The 22,979-nt window shown below is 35.1% G+C and overlaps 1 protein-coding gene across 7 annotated transcripts in view; it reads left to right on the top strand.

The window, feature by feature from the left end:
* The window catches only part of NAALADL2 (N-acetylated alpha-linked acidic dipeptidase like 2), a 1,259,279-nt gene that overhangs the window by 946,003 nt on the left and 290,297 nt on the right, over positions 1 to 22,979 (top strand). For all 7 annotated transcript variants that reach the window (XM_046659057.1, XM_046659060.1, XM_046659059.1 and 4 more), the window contains one exon: positions 76 to 195. In XM_046659057.1, coding sequence (XP_046515013.1) covers positions 76 to 195 — 120 coding nt within the window. The remainder of the gene's footprint in view (positions 1 to 75; positions 196 to 22,979) is intronic.

Genomic DNA, 22,979 nt, shown 5'->3' with positions numbered 1-22,979 from the left:
TATTCAACATGTAACTGACAAAATAGAATCTGTTATTTTTGTTTACGTTAAAGATGGATTATTTTTGGATTTCAGGAATTCAAGAAGGTTCTGCAGAGAAATGTTGTGGCTTATGTTAGCCTCCATAGTCCCATAAGGGGTAACTCGAGTCTGTATTCTGTATCTTCGCCATCTCTTCAGCAACTGGTAGCAGAGGTAAGATGAACCAATTTTTTTGTAAAATTATTATGTAAAACTGCCTTTTATGCTATAATTTGGCAATTCATAATTTTTCGTTTCTTATTTAATTTGCATAAAAACCATTCATAAGTGTTTTAAAGAATAATCCATTGCTGATTTTTGTATCAATATCCCTTCAACTAATTTCTTATGTTCTGAAATTCTTCACTTGCTGCTCTGTCATGATGATAATTGTAGGTGTGAGTTATACAGTGATAGAGAACATAAGTAAAAATGTAAATTTATTTCTTAAAAATTGAATTTAGCTCTCAAGTGTCTAATTCTGCTAATCTTGACATTTTGTGGTAAACTTGGTTACTTTTGGATTTCTCTCCCCTCATTCATGGTTTGGGTAACTTTGGGACCTGTCTTATCTTTTTGACTACATTGTAAGCCCCCTGAGAGCAGGATCTCTGTCTAATTCCTTCAATATAGTGAGAACTAAATTCAAGATATTTAGAAAATATTGTTTGAAAAATATTTATGGAAAAGGAAAGCGCGCATTTTCCTACAGAGTAATTTGAAGAAAATCATGCAGTTTGTGATAATGTCTCATTAGAGTTACATATTTTTTTTAAATTTAGTCACTTCTCACCTGTTTCAAAGAATTTTTCAGAACATCCTTCTTGTTTATTAGTAGAGATCACGCTTTTATTTCTGCGTTCTTTTTGTGACTTTCACTACAGAGAAAATGCTATGTGTTATTTCTCAGAATGAGAGCAATGATGCCAGCACTGGAGGGTGGTTTCCTCCAAACCCCAAGGGCTAGTGGTGTATTTTAGAAATGACCTTTTAGATGCTCACAGAGTTTCCAGTAAGTATCACAGAAAGCAAACTAGAAAAAGAAAGAGATAATGAACACCGCTTTAGATCAGCCATAATTCTTGATTGAAATGTAATGCAAACTAACATTTTATGACTTTCATAAAGTATTTTCTAGTTTAATAGTTTTCATTGACATTTCCATACATAGTGTAATAAAGAAGACATTATGAAAGATGAAATGGATAAATCTGTACATTTTAGATCAGCAAAATCCCAACGTGCATGCCCTAAATTATATCTGGCTCTGGAAGTGAATTCTTCCTGCTCTTTGTGCTACTGTGAATTCTCTCTCTTACCTGCCTGGGAAAAAACTCAAAAGAGGAAAATCAGCTGCAAATGTCTCTCTTTGGAAATTAAGATATTTTTGAATGAGTGGGTGATCAGGAAGAAGAAAGTACAAGATCAAATATCCAGAAATTGAAGAAGGTTAGCTTAAAATTATGTCTTTTCCTTCTCGTGTGTTGCAGTTTTCTTATTTTGAGAATCTTACAAGACGTATAATCATTGAAAAATGCAGATAATAAACTATCGAGTATCAAATTGATACAAACAGCTATAGAAATATCAAATCTATGGAAGTATCTGAGAATATAATGTTATTTAAAATGTCTTTGAACATCTTGTAACAGAGGACTGTGATGTATTATACCTAAACCTAATTATCTGAAGTACAGCATGGTTTCTTAATAACGAATAGTGACATGGAAAATGTAGCTACTTATTCACTTGGGAGGAAACTTTTTTGTTCTATAGTTGAAAATGTTTATATACTGGGCCTGACCTGGTATCATAGTGATTAAGTTTGCTCACTCTGCTTCACAGCCCAGGGTTCACGAGATTGGATCCTGGGCATGGACCTGCACACTGCCCATCAAGTCATGTTTGGTGGTGACCCACAGAGAAAATAGAGGAAGGTTGGCACAGATGTCAGCTCAGGGCCAATCTTTCTCACCAAAAAGTAAACAAATAAATAAATAAATAAAAAATAAAATGTTTGCATACTAATCTAAGAATGAACTAGGATCTGTATTGAAAGAAAATTCTTTCAGTTGAGATTTTTGTGTTTGTGTTTGTGTGTGTGTGTGTTCTATAGGCCAATTTAGAAGGGTAGGATTATCACAAGTTCAAACAAACAATAGCATATGGAATTTTTAAAAATGGGAATTACTTATCTATGCATATTAAATTTTATTGCAGAAGAAATATATATGATAACTTAGGGTATATTTGCATACCAAAATTTAATATCGCATATTTTTCTTTAAAATATATAAACACTTTAAAAATATAATAGTTGAGAGAACTGGAGGAAACAAAACCCCACAATAATTTATGTGGCTTCATCAAAATAATTTAACACAAGCAGCATTTAAAAGAAAGATTTAAAATGTTTATTTCAAAGAAAGAACTTAATTATAACATCAAGATATATATAACTTCTCTTACAAAGACAAAGATATTTTATCTGTCTTCAGTATCTTTATATTTCATCATTTTATTTAGATTCTGTTACTGGATACAAATCATGTTCCATATAATCCAGTATAAACCAAAAAAAAAAAAACAAATTCAGAATTATTTTTCTACATAGAACAATATTTTCTAAAGGAAAGGTTTCTGACTAATTGCAGATGGCATAAGGCTGTAAGAAATATCAGTTACTCCTGTATAGCAATATGCAGATTCCAAAAGATCTTGCTAAGTTCATGTGGTGGACTTAAACATATCAGATGGAATCTTTAAAGAACTAACATACTGTACTGCATTTATTTTAAAAAACTGAACGCATACAGGATATTTTAATGGATTACAAGCTTGATAAAAAAAAAAAGTGAAATGATTGCCCTAAATATGTACCAGTTCAGACTTCATTATTAATGTGTTGCCCCAATCAAGGAAGAGGGTTGTCTCACTGTGCTTCGTCCATTTGACCTTGGAATGGTATTCTTTTTATTTAAGTTAGACTTATTAGATGAATTGAGATATAATTTACATACGGTAAAATTCTCCCTTCTTAAGTGTACAGCTTGATTAATGTTGACAAATGTACACAATCATGTAAACACAGTCACAGTCAAGATATATTGTATTTCCATCACACAGAAAAGTCCCATCATGCCCCTTTGCTTTCAGTCCCCTCCCTTCATCCCTAGTTCCTGGCAAATGCTGATCTGATTTTTGCCGTTATAGATTTGTCTTTCATAATATCATTAAAAAAATGGAATTATGCAATATATAGCCCTTTGTGTGTGGCTTCTTTTACTCAGCATAGTAACTGTTTGTTTCACTTGTGTTGTTGTATATGTCAGTAGTTTAGCAACATCTTCTAGACCGCTAAGAAAACAGTTAATTGTGACTGAGACAAGTGCAATACATTTGGAGCTCTCCCTCCAGTTCAACGTTCTCACTGTGATTTTGAAATGAAGAGAAATTAAACCATTGACATTCAAAAACTTGACATTAAGAAAAGAAGCCATTTCCCTGAGGTTAGTCCACTAAATTTGAACTAAGTCATCCTGAGTGGGGAGGATGGAATCTTTTGAAGATTCAGAAATGTTTAATGAATCTGAATCTGCTACTAATGATTATAGGTTTTTCTTGGAATTCATGAAAGATTGACCTTAAAAAAATTGCTTGGAGAATAGTGAAATGTTGATGGTCACCAAAGCTACACAATAGGAACATGAGAGTTCATTGTACTGTTCTCTCTTCTTTTGGATTTGTTTGGAAATTTTCATTATAACTTGAAAACAAAATCTAAAAAATTACTATTTTTCCAAGTTATAACACTGATAGCTAATAAATTACTTTGTCTTCTGGTGGTAGCAATAGTTTACCAATGACTTACTCATTGAATGGTAAGTAAGGGGCAAGAACCAAGGCTTTTATATGCTTGATATTTTTCTAGTACTTCTCTTACTAATTTTTTGTTTTCTTTTTAAGGATTGACCCTGAGCTAACATCTGTTGCCAGTCATTTTTCTTTCTTCTTCTTCTCCCCACAGCTCCACAGGACATAGTTGTATAGTCTAGTTGCAGGTCCTTCTGGTTGTGCTATGTGGGACACCTCCTCAGCGTGGCTTGATAAGCAGTGCTAGGTCCTTGCCCAGGATGCAAACTGATGAAACCCTGGGCTGCTGAAGTGGAGTGTGGGAGCGTAACTACCTGGCCACAGGGCCGGCCCCAATTCTGTCATTATTTTGAATATGTTTTTCTGCTCCCTTTGTGCTACCACTAATTTTACAAAAATAAAAATAATTCGTTCTTTTAAAATTAGCTTATAAGTTTTTAGAATTAAAAACTATCAACTAAAAAACTACAAAATAAATATTAATGTGTGTAAAAAAAGTCCCCCAAACATTTAGGAAATAAATATATATTTTAAAATTATAAATTTCCTCCCTCTTTTCTTCGCGAAAATATAAACTTCATATTAGTATTTTACTTTATATTTACATTTCTTTCTATGAAAGCTACAGTGAAATAACTTTTTAAAATCTTTCTTATAATGGTAATGCTAATATGTGGATTATAGACATCAAAAAAGTATGTCAATTGTATAAAACAGAAGTTTTGACAAAATCCAGTAAAATACTTAAAATTAGCTTTTTAGTTAAAAAATCTCATCTATGTGGTACCTTAAGAGATTCAGGTATGCATTTCCTAATTTTTATTCTATGATTGGTGGTCATTTGGATTTGCATGATTGTTTCTCATTTTTAGCTAAATTGAGTGTAGTTGTAATGATTATTTTTGTGTGTTGGTACAATTGGTGCACTCACTTTTCTTGAGTATTTATCTAGAAGTGGAATTTCCAGGTCATATGGTAGGCACATATTTAACCTTAGTAGATACTGCCAAAGAGTTTTCCAAAGTGCTTACACTACCACCAGCAATGTGTGAATGTCCCACTTGTTCCAGGTCATCACTAACATCTGGTACTATCATTCCCATGGGTATATGGTGATATATTTTTGGATTTTAATTTGAATTTTTATATGATGATTAATAATGTTTAGCACCTTCTCACATGCTCACATACTTGTGAGTTATTTGGAAATCTTCTGTGAAGGCTTATTTGAGTCTTTTGCCTATTTTAAAAAGTTGTTTGTCTTTTTCTTACTAATCTCTAAGAGTTCTTCATATGTCTTGATGCAAGTCTTTTGTTGGTTATACATTGCTAGTTCTTCTCCTGATCCGTGGCTTGACTTTTCACTCTCTTATTGGTAACGACACACTTTAATTTTTAAACCTTCTTACGGAAAACTTATAAACAGCATTTATTGTTCCAGTATCTCATTAGAGTCATGTACCTCATAACGATGTTTTGGTCAATGGTGGACTTCATATACAATGGTAGTCCCATAAGATTAGTATCATATATCCTAGGTGTGCAGTAGGCTATACTATGAAAGTTTGTGTAAGTGCACTCTGCTGTTCACGCAACAACAAAATTGCCGAACAACACATTTCTCAGAACATATCCCCATCCCTAAGCAAGGCATGACTGTATACAGAACATGGTGAACTTAATTTAATGTAGTATTGATGTTTAAGGAGCATTATAAACTTTTATTATTGCTTCTTTCATTCACAAACATTTGAGTGCTTAATATATGTATGCTTTTCACTCTACTGGGGACTATAGAATGTTCTGTAGGGGTGACTGGAGTACCCAGGTCCCTTAAATGAGTAGATTATAAAAGAGTCTTTGTAAGATCTACTTTCTTGGAAAAAAATGCTCTTTCTTGAAGACAATTTCCATCGACCTCTGAAATGTACAATAAAGGATATACAGGTCAATGGTCTCTTAGTTAATGAAACACAACAGTCTTCATGCAAAATGTTATGAAATTACAGATAAAATAAGATTTCTCCCCAAATAATAGTTTTACACATTAGGATGGAATACAAACACATACATATCTCTCTATAATGCTGTTTCACCTTTATTTCTTGAAATCTTCTTTTATAGATCACGGAAGGTATTGATTTTGCCTTTAGACAAATGGAATTTGATCACTCATATATTAGTCAGTGCTCTGTAACTCTCAAGTAAATAGTGATGATATTTCTAAGAGGTTATTTTGAGGAAGCCTGAAGCATTCATATGTATGAAAGTAGTCGATCTAGCTATATTCTACTTAAATGTTGCTTTTGAAACACCTGCCAGAAGCTGGCAAACCTGATTAAAACTAAGCAATTGTGTTAATATTGTAAAACTGTCCACAGGATTTTTTTTGGTCTGCAAAAGTAGCAAACTGATTTAAAAATAATCGTGTTTTATTTTTTATATACTAAGAACTGCCCACCAAGAAATACAGTAGATATATCTCAGTTCAATTACGTTCTTTAGAGCATTGAGCCCAGACTATAGTATTACTTCATTGTGAATACCCCCAGTCTTTTGCAGAGCTCTATTATGTGATAAATATTTATAGAGAACCCAACTGTGTGTGACATTGCTCTAGGTGTTACAGGGCACACAATAAGCAGATAAAATACCCCTGTTGCCAGGGAGCTTATGATTTTACCATGAACCTAAGACATGCATAAATAGCTAAAATATAGAGGTCAGTGTGATATGCTATGCTGGAATTCACAGGAGACAATATGATTGGTTTCATTCAGAATCATGCATTGTATAACAGTGGCAAAAAGTTTGAATGTACTCAGAATCTTGAAGAAATTTAACCATCTGTCTTTTCAAAGCTCAGTACTTTGATGACGTAAACAAAGTCCTCTCTTACTCAACTACCAGTGCTTCTTTTCAAATCACACAAACTGATTTCCATTTCCTTGTGCAAATCAAGTGCAGTGTTGTTACGCTTCTGCTCTCTTCCTCTTGTGTTGAAGGGTATTGAACCGCCACAGCCTTGTCTGCTGTGGGACTTGTACAGTTGCTACTGACTGCCACAGTGCTGGTTTTTATTCTTCACCATGCTGCTATTCGACAGGGAGTAAAAGAAACATGTGAGACATTTTAGCCCCAGAAGGTAATTGGTTTAAATGCTTAAGTTACCAGAAGCCTGAATTTCAAATAACAGTTATTAATTAACAATTTTTCTCTTGATTTTATGTTTGTATACTCTGGAACTAAAAAAATGTTTCATTGTCATAAATCTAAACTATAACTTGTCGTAGATTAGACAGTAATAGTATCTAAACAAGCTCCAGGGCAAATCAGTAGCTATTCCCCTGAGGCAATACCACTGGGCTGTTTTTAATTTAAGACAGGATTTCCTAGAGTGAGGCATCAGAAAAGTGATATTATTCATCTTCCTTTGCACAGACACCCAAATCTGAGGAGCCATGCTGAAACTTGACCGCTTTCTGAGAAACTGGGGCAACACACAGGTCACCAAATCCAGAATCCTATAAAATAGCTTAGAGCTATGCTTATGTTTCTTGGATTATTTTTTGCAATGTATATAATTCAAACAGATTTTATTACTTTTTTTAAAATCCTTTCTTTTCTAACCCTTTGAACTTGTCTTCTATATTGGCTGCATAAACACATCACAGCTGAAATCATTTTAGACTAAAGCCAATTCAAAATGGTAATATTTGGTATATTAATCTTCTAAAACATTATGGAACTTATTTTTCTAATTGAAAGCCTACAAGTCTATTTGGAAAAATATCTGCGTATTTTATTTTCTAGAGCTTTTGAAATGCATTCAAGACCAAATGAGTTATAATCCTAACCAGCAATAGCTTAATTTACTATACTTTCATTTCTTTGTCTTCAGTTCTTGCTCTCATCCTGTCTTGTCATTCACGTATACATTTGTTATTCCATCTTTGACCAAGGACTTCTGTTGGCTACTGGATTTTTGTAATATGCTTTTGCACGCGCAAAATGGTAGTTACAAATGGTCACTATGTAAGAAATGTGGAAAACAATGCGAGATGAAAAGTCCATGTATTGTTCCGAGCTTGGGCCAGATGACTCTCCATCTGCCTTATAATTTGCCACAATGCAGCCATTACAGGGTTTTGTTGTTGTTGTTTCATTTTATATTGTTTCATTTGTGACAGGATTAAGACTTTTTTTCCATTCAATCTTCTTTCGTTACTTGTGTTTTTTTTCTCCACAAGTATTGACTGCGTTGGTCTTAGGGCTACCATAACAAAGTACCACAGACTGGGTGGCTTCAAGAACAGGAATTTATTTTCTCACAGTTCTGGAGGCTGGAAGTCCAAGATAAGGTGTAGGTAGGGTTGATTTCTCCGGAAGCCTCTCTTCATTGCTTGCAAATGGCCACCTTCTCCCTGTGTCCTCACACGGACTTTTTCTCTGGGCATGCTCATTTCTGGTGTCTCTTCCTCTTCCTATGAAGACACTGGTTCTGTTGGACTAGGGCGCCACCCTTATGATCTCATGTAACCTTACTTACCTCCTTAAAAGCCCTTCTTCAAATACAGTCACTTTTTTGGTTAGGCTTCAACCTATGAAGTTTGGGAAGACACAATTTAGTCCATGATATTGGCCAAAATGCAGAGTGGTAGAGTACAGAAAGTATGGTGGGAGAATTAAAATAGCTGTTTTTCCTTTTTCTCTATCTGTTGTTGATAATTTTAGTGCAAAGTACTGAAACAACAGTTATTTCTAGTCTGCTTGTTATAAAATATAAGTGTAAAATTGACTTCAAAGCATTTTTCTACTTGCTTATCTTTCATGATATATGCATGGCATGGTTTTTGTTTGTTTATTTGTTTTTCTTTTGTTTTATTTAGTTTTGTAGGGAGAGAAATTCTCTGCACTTGCTTGTTCACTATGATATCCAACTCTTTTCAGTGGATTCTACTTAATTTATCTTCCTTTCTGCTTTTTCTATTACTAGTTGTCAACTGAAGTGACCATAAAGACTAATAAACTGATTTAAAACCCTTTCTTACACAAATTTACCACGTCAATAAAGTCTCACATTTAAACTTGTGATTCTACTGGCAGGTTTATCTATCTCCTAGGTTTACAAGGCTTTGCTTTGTGTTAAAACCAATCAATTCCTCCAGTTTATTACTGTTTTACAGGGTTTTCTGTTCAGTATGCACTGACAATTTGTAAATCCCTTTTTATTTAGATCTAGATATCAAGGGAAGTCTTAGTGAGATTCTGGCTAACATCCTGAATTTCAGAAGCAGCTGATTTAAATATTTGGATTATAGAGCCAAAGAGCAGTGCAAACAATTTGAGATAGTAACAAATTTAGCTTGAACTCATTCATACAATCAAAATTAACATCACATTCTTAAAATGGCTTTAGCTAAGTTGCTTTTTGTCTGTGACTTTTTGATTGATATATTGGACACCAGACCTCCCTATAGGACTCAAAAGAATGACTATTTACTCAGTGGTGGTACCAGTGAATCATCATTGTTGGCAGGTTAGATAAAATTGTTTCGCCTATAAACCATCATCAATGCAGTACAATACACTTTACAATTTAAAAAAAATGCAACTTATTCTGACGAAGTAATTGTCACTTTTTCCTACCTGATCTTTAATATGCTTTGGTTAAAAACCTACTGCTAACGTCATCAGTTAATCATCTACATAACAACCACAATATGGAAGTTTTGCCCTTATGACATATGACATTTTATGTAGGATTTTTATGAGTAATGAAATTAATTTAAACAGATATGGTTTTATACTTAAAAAAGAAAAGGCACCCCCTTTTCAAGTCTAAGTACTGGGGTAATTTTAGCATCTATTGGTAGTGCTTGCCTTTGATAAGTTCTATAATTAAATCATGGCTCCTTTGTTTTTTGTTTGTTGTTTCTCTTAAGTGGTCTTAATGAAGAAATTTTGTATTTATGTTGATATTTTAAATTTGAATGACTTGCTTGGTTCATGAACAAAATAATTTATCTCTATACACTAACAATGAATTATCTGAAAGAGAAATTTAAAAATAAAAGCCATTTATAATAGCATTATAAACAATAAAATACTCAGGAATAGATTTAACCAAAGAGGTAAAAGGCCTAGTCACTGAAAACTATAAGACACTGATGAAAAAAATTGAAGAAGACATAAATAAATGGAAAGATATCCTGTGTTCTTGGCCTGGAAGAATTAATATTGTTAAAACGTCCATAGCACCCAAAGCAATCTACAGCTTCAATGCAATCTCTATCAAAATTCCAGTGGCATTTTTCACAGAAATAGAAAAACTATCCTAAAATTTGTATGGAGCCACAAAAACCCACAATAGCCAAAAGAATCCTGAGAAAGAACAACATAGCTGGAGGCATCATGCCTGATTTCAAACTATATTACAAAGCTGTAGTAATCAAAACAGTATTATACTGACATAAAAATGGGAACAGAGACCAGTGAAACAGAATAGAAAGCCCATGCATAAACCCAATCATGTACAGTCAAATAATTTTTGACAAGAGCGTCAAGAATATACAGTGGGGAAAGGACAGTCTCTTCAATAAATGATGTTGGGAAAATTGGATTCTAAATGCAAAAGAATGAAACTGGACCCTCCAACTTACAACACTTAGAAAAATTACCTCAAAATGGATCAAACACTTAAATGTAAGAACTAAAACCATAAAACTCCTAGAAGAAAACATAGGCAAAAAGATCCTTGACATTGATCTTGGCAGCGATTTCTTGGATAAGACCTCAAAAGCATAGGCATCAAAAACAAGTGGAACTACATTAGAGAGCTTCTGCACAGGAAAGGAAACAATCAATAAATTGAAAGGCAACCTATAGAATGGGAGGAAATATTTATAAACTATATTTCTGACAAGGAGTTAGTATCAAAAGTGTATAAAGAATGCATACAATTCAATAGCAAAAAAGCAAATAGTCCAATTAAAAATGGGCATAGGACCTGAATAGAGATTTTTCCAAAGAAGATGTAGAAATGACCAATAGGTACATGAAAAGATGCTCAACATTGCTAATTACCAGAGAAATACAAATCAAAACCACAATGACATATCACCTCACACCTGTTAGGATGGTTATTATAAAAAAGACAGGAGAGAACAAATGTTAGTAAGGATGTGGCAAAAAGGGAACCCTTAAACACTGTTGGTGGGAATGTAAAATGGTACAGCCACTATGGAAAACAGTATGGAGGTTCCTCAAAAAAACAAAAATTGAAGTGCCTTGTGATCCAGCAATAGCATTCCTAGATTTATATCTGAAGGAAATGAAATCAGTATCTCAAAGAGATATCTGCACACCCATGTTCATTGCAGCATTATTTACAAAAGCTAAGATATGGAAACAACCTAAGTGTCTGGCAGTGGATGAAAAGATAAAGAAAATGTGGTCTATGTGTATATATATATCTATTTATATTTTTACGTTATGTAATTGTATATTATACATTAAATATATAATATATAAATATGTAATTATATTTTATATGATATATTTATATAAATATATATATTTCCAATGGGATATTATTCAGCCATTAAAAAGAAAGAAATCTTGCCTTTGCACCAACATGGATGAATGTGGAGGCCATCATGCCAAGTGAAATAATCCAGAAAGAGAAAGACAAATTCTATTTGCTATCACTTATATGTGAAATCTAAGAAAAAAAAAGCCAATTTTATAGAAATAGAAAACAGATTGTTGGTTGCCAGGGGCCCAGGGGGAGGGGGGGATGGGATGATGTAGGTCAAAGGGCACGAATTTTCAGTTGTAAAAAGAGTAAGTTCTGAAGATCTAATGTACCTCACGGTGACTACAGGTAACAATATAGCATCGTATAGTTGAAAGTTGTTGAGAGTACATCTTAATCATTCTCACCACCCACACATGCACACACAGAGACACACACACAAAAGAGTTACCTATGTTAACTATGTGAGGTGATAGATGTGTTAATTATCTTTATGTTGGTAACCATTTTACGTCATCATTTTGTATAGTTCAAATACATACAATTCGAAAAATTTTAAAAAGGAAAAGAATTGACTTTAAAATGAAGAGTCTAAATAAGCTCTTGGTAAAAATAATAAATGAAATAAAGGCTTTGACTGAAAAAAATTGCGTCCGTGAAACAAAAGGAAATTGATATAATAATGTTAGATAGTTAAACAAATATGTAAGTGAGACTTGCTTTAAACCAGTGGTTCCCAGAGTATACTGTGAAAGATACACTAAGCAGAACTTTTGGAATGTTGCCATGCATGGCAAAGATCCAGAGGTAAATAGAACATGCAGCCTTTCTCAAACTGGTTTTATTCTGGAACCTTTCTCCTCTAGGCGTCTTGTGAAAATGGCCACAGAAATGCTGCTTTAAACAAACCTTATATGCACCTAAAAGTTGGAATTTTCACAGAAACTTAAATAAGTTTTCAATCCCTTCTCTTTGAAAATAGATTTCTTCAAACAGCAAAATCTACAATTTGCATTCACCTTTTCAAAACACACCTCTATATACGGCGCCCATAAGACTTGAAGGCACTGATTATTCCCTCCCTTTGATCTGGAATTTCACCTGCAAATTTATAGCCTTAAGTGTCCTACAACTTGACACTAATCCTTCCACAGTTACTATTAACTATATTTTTTAGCTGCAAAATTATAATTTTAAGACCAGAGTGATAAAAGAAATTGAACAGCAGAAGAAATTAAGCTATTTTACCTCTGAAACAACGATCCTCCTGACGACTGTGGTAGCAATTTTCTTCACGTCTCCAAGCAGTAGAGAAATCATTTTAATTCAGCCTAAGGAAGAATTCTCAAATGGGAAGAATTTTATCTTAAGGTGCTCACTGTTCAGATATTGTGAAGGGGCATCAAACATTTTGATGAGTGGTCGCTCCAGCCAATCTTTATTTACATAATAATTCATTTATGAATTCATCCTTTATTTATTTGGGTGTTTATTTATTTGTTTATCTTCATAATGTATAAGAGAGCCTGTAAATGATTTCCAAGGCTCTGCTGGTTTCTTGGTTGTTAGCTTTCACGTTTATTCTTTCTTTATCTGTATTTTGCCTTTAGAAATTCTGCTCTAAATCTATAAACTGTATATAATAGTTTTTGGAATATAAAAGACCATGACAATTTTAAATCCAGTGTTGTTGTTCACAACTCTTTCCTGAGGCCATATAACTACAAAAACATGGCGGGTAGCTCTGGGCCTTCATATGATAGCCATCTCTCCTTGAAGCAGCTCAAAGTCATTTATCTGTGACAGTCAATGGCAACTGCAGAAAGAGTTAAAGGTGGCAGTAGTCTAGATGGAAATTTGAAATAGATGTGAATCTAGAGAGGATTATAAAGAAAAGCTGTTTTAGAGTCACAGCATCAAAACTGGTAGCCTTTTCCACATCACCCTTTTTCAGGTAAAGCAATCCAGAATTATTTAATCTGAAAGTTTCAGAAGTTGAATGAAAGACATTAATTTATAAACTATGTTTTATATGAAGTTCAGTCATCTTTGAAATAAAAATGACATTTTTCTAGCTGCAGGTGAAGTATCATACAAAATATTAAGCAAGTTTCATTAGTCTTCAGAAGGTAATCATAGGTTCAGAAAATGGTGTATTGCATTATCCCGAAATGAGGTGACATGCTCTAGGTTGGTAAAGATTCACAAGGGTGATTGGCATTGTCTCTTTATCCTAGAAATAGGAGTTTACATAAAAGAACTGTGTACCTTACAAAGAAGTCCCTGAAAATTAATCTAGCTCCTTTTATTAGTTTATTATGTTCTTTGTAGACAAATTATAAACTATACATGGGCAAAAATAAAAATGTAACTAATTATCTGTCCAGAGAAAACCACGGAGAACGTTTTTCTTTGTGTAATGTATGTAGATACATTGTTACCAAAAGGGAACTGTGATTTGCATTTTCTTTCTCTTGATATAAATAGCTCATATTCCAAACAATATATATATAATATCATTGGCACATGAGTGAATCTAGATGAAAGTATAGGGGAATTCATTGTAACATACTTATAACTTTAATATAGGTTTGAAATTTTTTTCAAAATAAATAAATTCAATTAATGAATATTTATTATTTTATTATGTAGCTTATTACCATTTGTTAACCAGTTCCTTGTTTTGAACATTTATATATTTGAGTTTTTTTTATTGCTAACAATGATACTATATAGATAGTTGTACACACCTCTTGTCCTTTTCAAACTAGTTCTTTTTGTTTATTGAGGTAACATTGGTTTATAACACTATATACATTTCAGCTGTGTATCATTATATTTTGTTTTCTGTGCAGACTACATCATGTTCACCACCCAAAGACTAATTACCATCTGTCCGTCACCACACACATGCGCCTAATCACCCCTTTTATCTCCTCCTCCCTGCTTACCCTCTGGTAAGAACTAATCTAATTTCTGTATTTATGTGTCAAACTAGTTCTGTTATTAGTCATTAGACTGTTGCAGGAAAAGAAGCCATTCTCTTTAAGCAGAAATAAGTTTTTGATATGGAATTAGTTGTTACAGAGTCTTTGGAAGGGCTACAAGAGCCACCTTTATGTCTTCTGGGCGTGACTCACCCAACGGCATGATAATGGAGGCCTTCCAAAGATATTGCTACCATGCATGATCAGAAAGCTTGGGGATCAAGAAGCTATTGCCCGACTGCTGACTTTGGAACCCTAGCACTTCTGCTAAGATCCAGTGAGCTCAAAGTTATCACCTCACTTTTTGGCTTTAGGAGCACATTACCTCAGCCATAATACACGGGGAAATGTTGTGCACACAACCTGCGTCTTGAAGTCCCCAAAGTCAGGGATGACACCTTCTTTACTATGGGTTCAGTGCCAGTAAATAGCTCTGTGACTCTCCCATCACTGCTGAGGCTGCCTCACTTTCACCTTACTAATCTCGTGCAGGTGCATGTACTTGTTGGCAGCTAGGTCTCAGCAAGTTGTAAAGTGATAGTTAGCTTTCCAGTCTCTACCAATGTAGTAACCAATCTACAATGTTTTATACTTTCTTTCAATAAATTCTAAAATATGACATTTCTGGGTCAAAGAATATTAGTTTTTAATATCACAGCAGTATATTGTAGGGCCTATTTTTGTATACACTCTTTCACAATACTGTGTTTTAACATTCTTTTGCTTGTTATTTGCAAATATGATAGTCACACACGATAGTATCTCTACTGCTACTTAATTCATGTTCGTAAATGCCTGATTGTGTGAGGAGAGCCTCGTGTTGTTGGAAGGTTGGGGGAACATCAGTGTACACCATAGAGCAGTTCCTAAGACAGCCACATGCAGTTAGTTATCCAATGTCCAGTTTTCTGATTGAAAGGGGTCACAGATCCCTTGGATTGGCATAATGATTTAGAATCCCATGAGCCCTAGCCACAGAGACAATATGAATCCACCCATTCTTCCCCCACAGGCCTTCACTGAGTGCATGAGGTAACACACCAGAGCCTAGAGTCAGCACAGAGCAGTAGCTGCAAGAAATCCCTCCAAAACACAATGGGTATCCACCAAGCACAAGGACCAGCTGTTGAAAGCTATTTCAAAGGCAAATACAGAAACTTACCTGCTTCTGAGCAAAATTTAGCTCTTAATATGGAGAAGACTCAGTTTACTTAAGTAATCAAAGACCTAATGATAACATGAAGCACAGTAAGTTATTTTGGTAAGACTCAAAACCTTTGCTTTCCAGGTCAATTAGCCAAAAGGAGGTTAAATCCCCTCAAGATGCTCCAGATCTTCACTGAGCCCAAAGAATGAGCTGCCAGTAGCTGGGGGCAAGGAAGGATGTCTGAGAAAAATTCCTGAGGCACTCAGCGTTTGACTGAGCACAAGATAATGGTAGCTGGAAGTGAGGAGGCAGGGTGTGTGAGCTGAGAGAAATCCATCCCAGGTACTCCAAGTCATCAACAAGTGCAAGGCAGTAGCCAATGAAGGTTAGAGGAGGGCAGCTGGGCAGAAAGAAATCTCCTGAAGCTCAGGACACCAGGCATAGGACTAGAAAGCAAAGATCACTCCAAGCAGCCAAAAACAAAACTGGCATTCAAGCTATAAAACAGAGATCACTCGTCATTTGGAGGGCGGGCAGCTGGACATAAAAATATCACTGGAGTCACCCAAAAATCAGATCTCTGCGTGGAGTTCACCATAAATTATATTGTTAGCATAAACTAAATCCTGATCCTAAAGACAGGCCTTTCTTGGAAATGTGCTAGGTTTGAGCAACCCAGCCCTGCTGAGTTAACCCGAGCTCTTTCCCACACAGAAATGTTAATTTATTCACGCTGAAAGGAAATGATCTACAGGGAGAAATAGACCACTCAAAAGGTAAATACCACGGGCCCAAAAGGTAAATATAATCAGCATTTAATGGGCAAATGTGATAGATATATATTTTAAATTTTTATATATACCCGCTAGAATGCTAAAATTAAAGACTGACAACACAATATATTGACAGGTTTTTGGGGCAACTGCAACTCTCATACTTCACTGGTGACAGTGTAAAATGGCCCTGCCACTTCAAAAAAGTGGTTTTGCAATTTCTTATAAAGATAAGCATATATCAACCATATTACCCAGCAATACCATGTCTAGGTATTTATCCAAGAATGAAAATATGTCTATATAAAGACATGCATAAGCATGTTCATGAAAGATTTATTCATAATAGTCCAAACTGTAAGCAACCTAAATGTCTATCAGTAGGAGAACAGATAAGCAAATTAGGGTTTACTCATACAATGAAATACTACCTAGCAGTAAGAAGAAGCAATCCATTGACACATACAACATCATGGATGAATCTCAAAATGTTATGATTTGCAAAAGAAGCCAAACACAAGAGTACATATTATATGATTCGATTTATACAAAGTCCTGGAACCAATCTATGGTGAAAGAAATCAGAATAGTAATTACTTCTGGGATTAAAGTACTATTATACAGAAACTTTAATACGTTATGTACGCAGCGTAAAATCATCCTCAAAAGCTTCCATTGCCTGCTTAGAGTTGCAAAATTTCTAATATAATAGTGCAGAGGCTAAACATAAAATACTGTTGGAAAAAAATGAAAAGTTATTCACTTTTCAATAAGAAAGAATTAAAGCAACTAAAATAGTCTTATCTAAGGGACACATTAGCCAACATCTAGATAATCTCAGCATGAATGTTAAAGTAATCCTGAGATTCTAAGCCCGTTAAAATTACAATAATTTTATATTCAGTGAATTCTTCAGTTTGCACAGGAGGATCCTTAAATCTGAAGTTTTCAAGAGACTGCTGTTCAGTATTAGATTTCCAATCACCAAATGTATCTCAAAAGATAAAATCATAAAAATTGTTAGCTTCAAATATGTAACCATAGGCTGCAGACATAGAATTTATTTAGCCAAAAGCTTTTTAAGTAACTCAGGAAATTTGTGCAGTTGACAGAGAAGGCCACGGTCTCTGGTATGGTCTTTTAATCTGTCAGTTTCTTGAAGAGCGTTTATTATAGCAATACAACTTCCAGCTCCCTTTGAGGAAATCTTTCAGAGTGCTATGTAAGTTGTCATGTGATACGTTGAAAACTTTCTCCAAAGATCTTTTCATCATGTTTAAAAAGACAGTTGTCTTTATAGACTCATTGCTTCATTAAAAGTAATTTATCTATGTCTACATGTTTACCAACCTATTAGTTTTATTTGAGATTACCAATCCCTTTCAGTCTAAAAAATGCACAGTATATTTAGGTCAGACTCATCATTTTTCTGGATAAGATTCAGATGTTGGTGTTAGGGAATTTTATAAGAGAAGCATAAGTGGAGATTCAACATAACCTTTCAAGATTGACACTTGATACTTTGTTTTCTGAACCTTTTCTAATTTCCTTAAGCATTTTACTATATGAAGGGAACTGAATTTTATTTGTGAACTTCTTCTCTACCCATTCCAATAATATTTTTTTTTTACATGGACCCACAAGTTGGATGAGTTAGCTGCATTCAGGCATTATTCCTTAAAATAAACATCCTGAACAAGAAATCAGAATTTTACAAATACAAAAAATACTTACTTGAGAAATACACTTTCCTAGGAAATGGTACTAGTGGAGCAAAATATTTATAGATCAAGTTGTTCTGCTATCTATAACATGTATTCTCACCCTTAATATCCTAATAATTGCATCTCATTCTATTGGACAGCCAGCCCAGTTGGTCTACTGGTTAAGATTCAGCACTTTCACCACCCAGGCGCAGGTTCATTTCCCAATCAGGGAATCACACCACCTGTCTGTCGGTTGTCATACTGTGGTGCCTGTGTGTTGCTGTGATGCCATTGGTGTTTTAAATACCCACAGGGTCGCCCATGGTGGCAGGTTTCAGCAGAGCTTCCAGACTAAGATAGACTAGGAAGAAGGACCTGGCCACCTACTTCCATGAAAATTGGGTGTGAAATCCTAGGAATAAGAGTGAGGCATTGTCTGATATAGTGTCAGAAGATGAGAGAATGGCACAGAGAGACCGGGAAGGGTTCCGCTCTGCTGTACACAGGGTCGCCAGGAGTCAGGGATTGACTCAACAGCACTAACAACAAAAAGTCTATTGAAGATACATGTAGACAATTTTGGAGAAATGTTGAAGAAAGATAGTCAATCATTCTTTAGAAGCATTCACATAGAAAGCTATGTGCCAGGCATAAAACAAATTGGAGTTGATTTCCTTTTTTAGCTCTTTTTCTTTCATTTTCCTTTTATTTTCTCCTCTAGTCCCTTTAAACCTCCTTTTTCCAAGCTTCTTCATTAATCCTCTTTTCTCATTTTTCTGTCTCTTTTTCTTCCTTTCTAGGAATTTAACAATCAGGTGCCTAACGTGCCTCCTAATCTATCATTCAAAAATTTCCCCCACTTTTATTTTGTAACTGCATTTGATCTCAACTCAGTCTTCCTCAGGGCTAATACTTCAGTACTGTTGACTTTTTAAAAGTCATCTCAAAGGGAAGCATTTGGTCTTTCACGACTAGGTAGTTGATGAGCATTAATTCAAACACAGGTGTCCTATACTGAGAGCAATGAGCTTCTGGTCTTAGGAATAACTGAGTGCCAACTGGGTGATTGCAGGTCTTCACGTTGAGTACTGAAAGCAGTGCAGACTTCTTTTTGCTGAGAAGAATAGAAAGGATAATAAATATTTATTGAGCATGTGTGTGCCAGGTCCTATACTAAGTACATGCCTATACATTATTAATTATTTCATTGTGTCCTCTAAACAACTCTACAAGCTGGGAATTTCAGACAGAGGAGACACAATTTTTTTGGTTTTGCAGCAGAGAGTTGCTGGTAATGAGATTAGACTGGCAGACATGTAAATTACAGCCAGGCTTACTTCACACTTTTAGAGCAGCTAGTCCTGGAAGCAAAGTGAAACTACGACCAACTGGGTCTCTTAGTCGAACAGATAGATGTATTGAGGAGCAGAAGGACCACTTCCCAGCCAAATGTTTTATTGGGCAAGGGTGAAATTAAAAGGAAAATACAATACAGATAAACATCTCTTGACTGTGAACAGTGTACACAAGTACACAGAGTAAATGTTTCCTGTTATTTAAAAAGTCCGTCTGTCAGGAAAACCCAGTTAGAAAAAAATTAATCATTACATTCATATTTATGAAAACAGTTCACGGTTTATTTGAGCAACATTATAATAGTCAATACTTTCAAATCACAAAGGGTCTCTTAAAAGACACAATTATTTGCAAATACTGTGCAACTAACATAAAGCATGTTTACAAGATACATTTTAATCATCTTATAAAACTGTCATCACAGCTAAAATGCCACTGTATTGATATTGTATTCTCTGAATTAAGGATCCTATGTACTCAGTTGCTGTTCCTATTTGTTCTAAGAAAAGTAAGCCATAAGTCAACTCACTTCCTTTGGTAAAGAAAATAAATCATGTTTTGATAATGTCAAAGTCATTCTTAAAATATTAAGTACTGATGCATATTGTAATGCATCCAATAAAAACAAAAGTATGTAGTGATTTAGTTATTTTCACAGACCTGTTTGTGTGTGTGTGTGTGTGTGTGTGTGTGTATTGATTTGGTGTTGATTAGAACCTAAGCTAATGAGGCCAAGAATTGATAAAAACTCTAATTAACAGCTATATTATGAAAAGCAAATTATACTCTTTAAATTGCCAGCCTTAACTAGCAATGTAAATAATGTTTTTTTTCTTTGCTTTTTGTCATAAGGAGAGAGGAAGTAGAAAACCTGACTGCATGACTCCCTGTTAAGATAACAGAGCTGCTAATTGCTTTTCTTATCAGCGATGCTCGTTGCCTGTGTAGACTATTTCTAAAGCTGAAACACAACTACCAATTGCCTTAATGATTCCTGGCTTTACTAACTGTATTAGTTAAGCATGGAGAAGAGTAAGCAACGTTGGGATCACAAGATTGATGTCTAAGTGTCTGTCCAGAAAGAATGATTACAGCTTGACAATTTATTGACCTTGTCATATTTGATCAACTGCTTAACCTCTCTCAGCCTGTTTGGTTTGTTTGTTTTGTCAATCTGCAAAACAGGGATAATAATAGTAACACTGTCTTACCTACTTCAAAAAGTTGATGTGAGAATCAAAAGAGATTATGTCTGTTAAAAGATAAGCTGAGGCATATTAAAAATTTTAAGAGTTTATTTGAGTAAAAATTGATTTGAATTGGGCAGCACCAAAGGGGAAGTGGTTAGGAGCCTCAACCAATAGAAACTAGGGACAGGACTTTTGTAGAGAAGAGGTGGAAGCAAAGCAAGGAGATCATTTGATTGGCTATAGCTGAAGAGGTCACATTCTTTGAGAAAACCCAGTTGGCTGTTAGCGATTGGTTGTCCTTACATTTTGATTTCTTAACCTTGAGGCATTACAGACTGAGGTTTGAGTTTGCTTATGTAAGCTATGAATAAAGCATTAAAGCCATCTCAGTCTAACAGCCTCCTTGTTTAATTAATTTAACATGTCCAAAGCACCTTTAAAAATTGCAAAACATGAAAACTTATTTTCCCGTAACAAGACCAGATCAGATCAGATTGTAGCGCAATCAAAAGATAATAACATATTAGCTTTACCCTGCTACTCAGAACTTGGAGCCAGAATCTTAGCCTTCCAGCCTCTTTCCTCTTGGAGGGCAGTGGCTAAGGAGAAAGTTCTTCTCTAAGGCTGATGGAGCCTGCATCCTACCGCGCACTCTCTAGTCCTACTCTTCTTCACTCAGGCTCATGTATCAGTGACTTTGAGGAATTTGGCTGCCCAGATGGCATCTCTCCTTATTCCTTCACCATTATTGGCTTCTCAAATGATAAATTTGATGTAGTTTTCAAAGCCCGCTTTCATCCTTCTTTTCTCTGTCTTCAGCAGTCTTTGCGCTGTGTGTAGAGTTATACCCCCAAGCTCTGGGGCTACAATTCTTAAATAGTTTCCCAAGAGTGAGGACTCACTCGCTCTATAATTCCTTAGAAAGGAAGCTCTCAGATGTGACAAAAGTTCCCTTGGGGGCTGGTTTAGAAATAATGCGAGTGGCATAACACAGGTTACTACGTCAAACTCTTTTTACCTGTCAATAGTCACAGTGTGTTTCTTATCTGAAACTGGGGCATCTAAACTCTCACCTGGTTGTTTAGGCCAAAAAACGATGGAGTCATCCTTTAATCATCTCTTTATCTCATACCGCTAGCACATTCCATTAGGAAATCCTGTTGGCTCTACTGTCAAAACAGAGCCAGAATCCAACCATATCTGACTGCCTTCTGTGTCTCCACTCTTATCTCATCTAAGATGAGATGATCCCAGCAGCCTCTTAACTGCTTGCCCTGCTTCCATCTCTGCTCCACCCCCCATCCCATCCCCACCCTCGGTCTATTCTCAGAATAGCACTCATAGTTATCCTTAAAAACCTAAGTTACACCATGCTGTGCTCTGCTTCTCATTTTGCTCTGGATGAAAGCCAAAGTCCTCATAATGGCCTAAAAGGCCCTACAAAATGTGACCTTCTTATCTAACTGAACCCATCGCCCACATTGCCCACTACTCTCTCTTTTGCTCACTCTGCTGCAGACACGCTCTTTCACAGTGAGAACTACCCTGTCTACTTTATTTAAATTGGCAACCCCCACCCTTCTCAGGCACTACCAAGTCCCTTACCCTGTGCTGTGGTAGCATTTATAACATTCTATATAATCTACTTATTGACTCTGTTTACTGTCACTCTCTCCCCTTTAGAATGTAAGGTACATGAGGTCACAGAAGGATAGCCATCTGTTTTGTTCACTGATGTTTTCCTGGAATCTAACTCAGTGCCTGGTTCATAGTAGATTCTCAAATAGTTGTTCCATCAATGAATGAAGAGTAATTTTTTTTCCCCATCCTGGGTACTATCTAGGGAATTAAGAACAGATTTTGTCCTTCCTCCTCCAAGTTTGTCCTTCCTCCAGTTCCAGGTTTGATCCTTAGTCCTCAGTAGATCAAGAGAATAGACCCAGAGGGTAGATCAAGAGAATTCCTGGCAGCTGCTTTCTCTGACATGCAAAATAGCCTAGGAATACCAAAAAGATTAAGCTCTTCCTGGAACCTACACCACATCTCATTACTAATTTTGAGAATTAATCGCACAACATCTCCTTAAATACATTTAAAGAATGGCTAAACAACTTACTCTAAAGATGCATTTTAATAGAAAAGTTTACTTGGGAGTTTGTGTGTATGTAGCAGAGAATGTGTCTAATCCAGATATGGTAAATCATTTCTTGGCAAGGTATAGAATGTCTGGCGTTTCTACGATTGTTAAAAATGTATGTTTTTAAATTATATTCTTTATTTCCTTTGCCCTTTATTGAGATAGTTTATCAAATACCTCTGTAGTCTAGGAAAGATTGGCACCAATTTAAGTAGAAGTGTTAATAAGCCAAACCAAAGCAAACACTACTGA

The sequence above is a fragment of the Equus quagga genome, chromosome 4, assembly GCF_021613505.1.
Source record: "Equus quagga isolate Etosha38 chromosome 4, UCLA_HA_Equagga_1.0, whole genome shotgun sequence".
NCBI classification, from domain to species: domain Eukaryota; kingdom Metazoa; phylum Chordata; class Mammalia; order Perissodactyla; family Equidae; genus Equus; species Equus quagga.
This window is presented reverse-complemented; position numbering and strand designations above follow the sequence as displayed.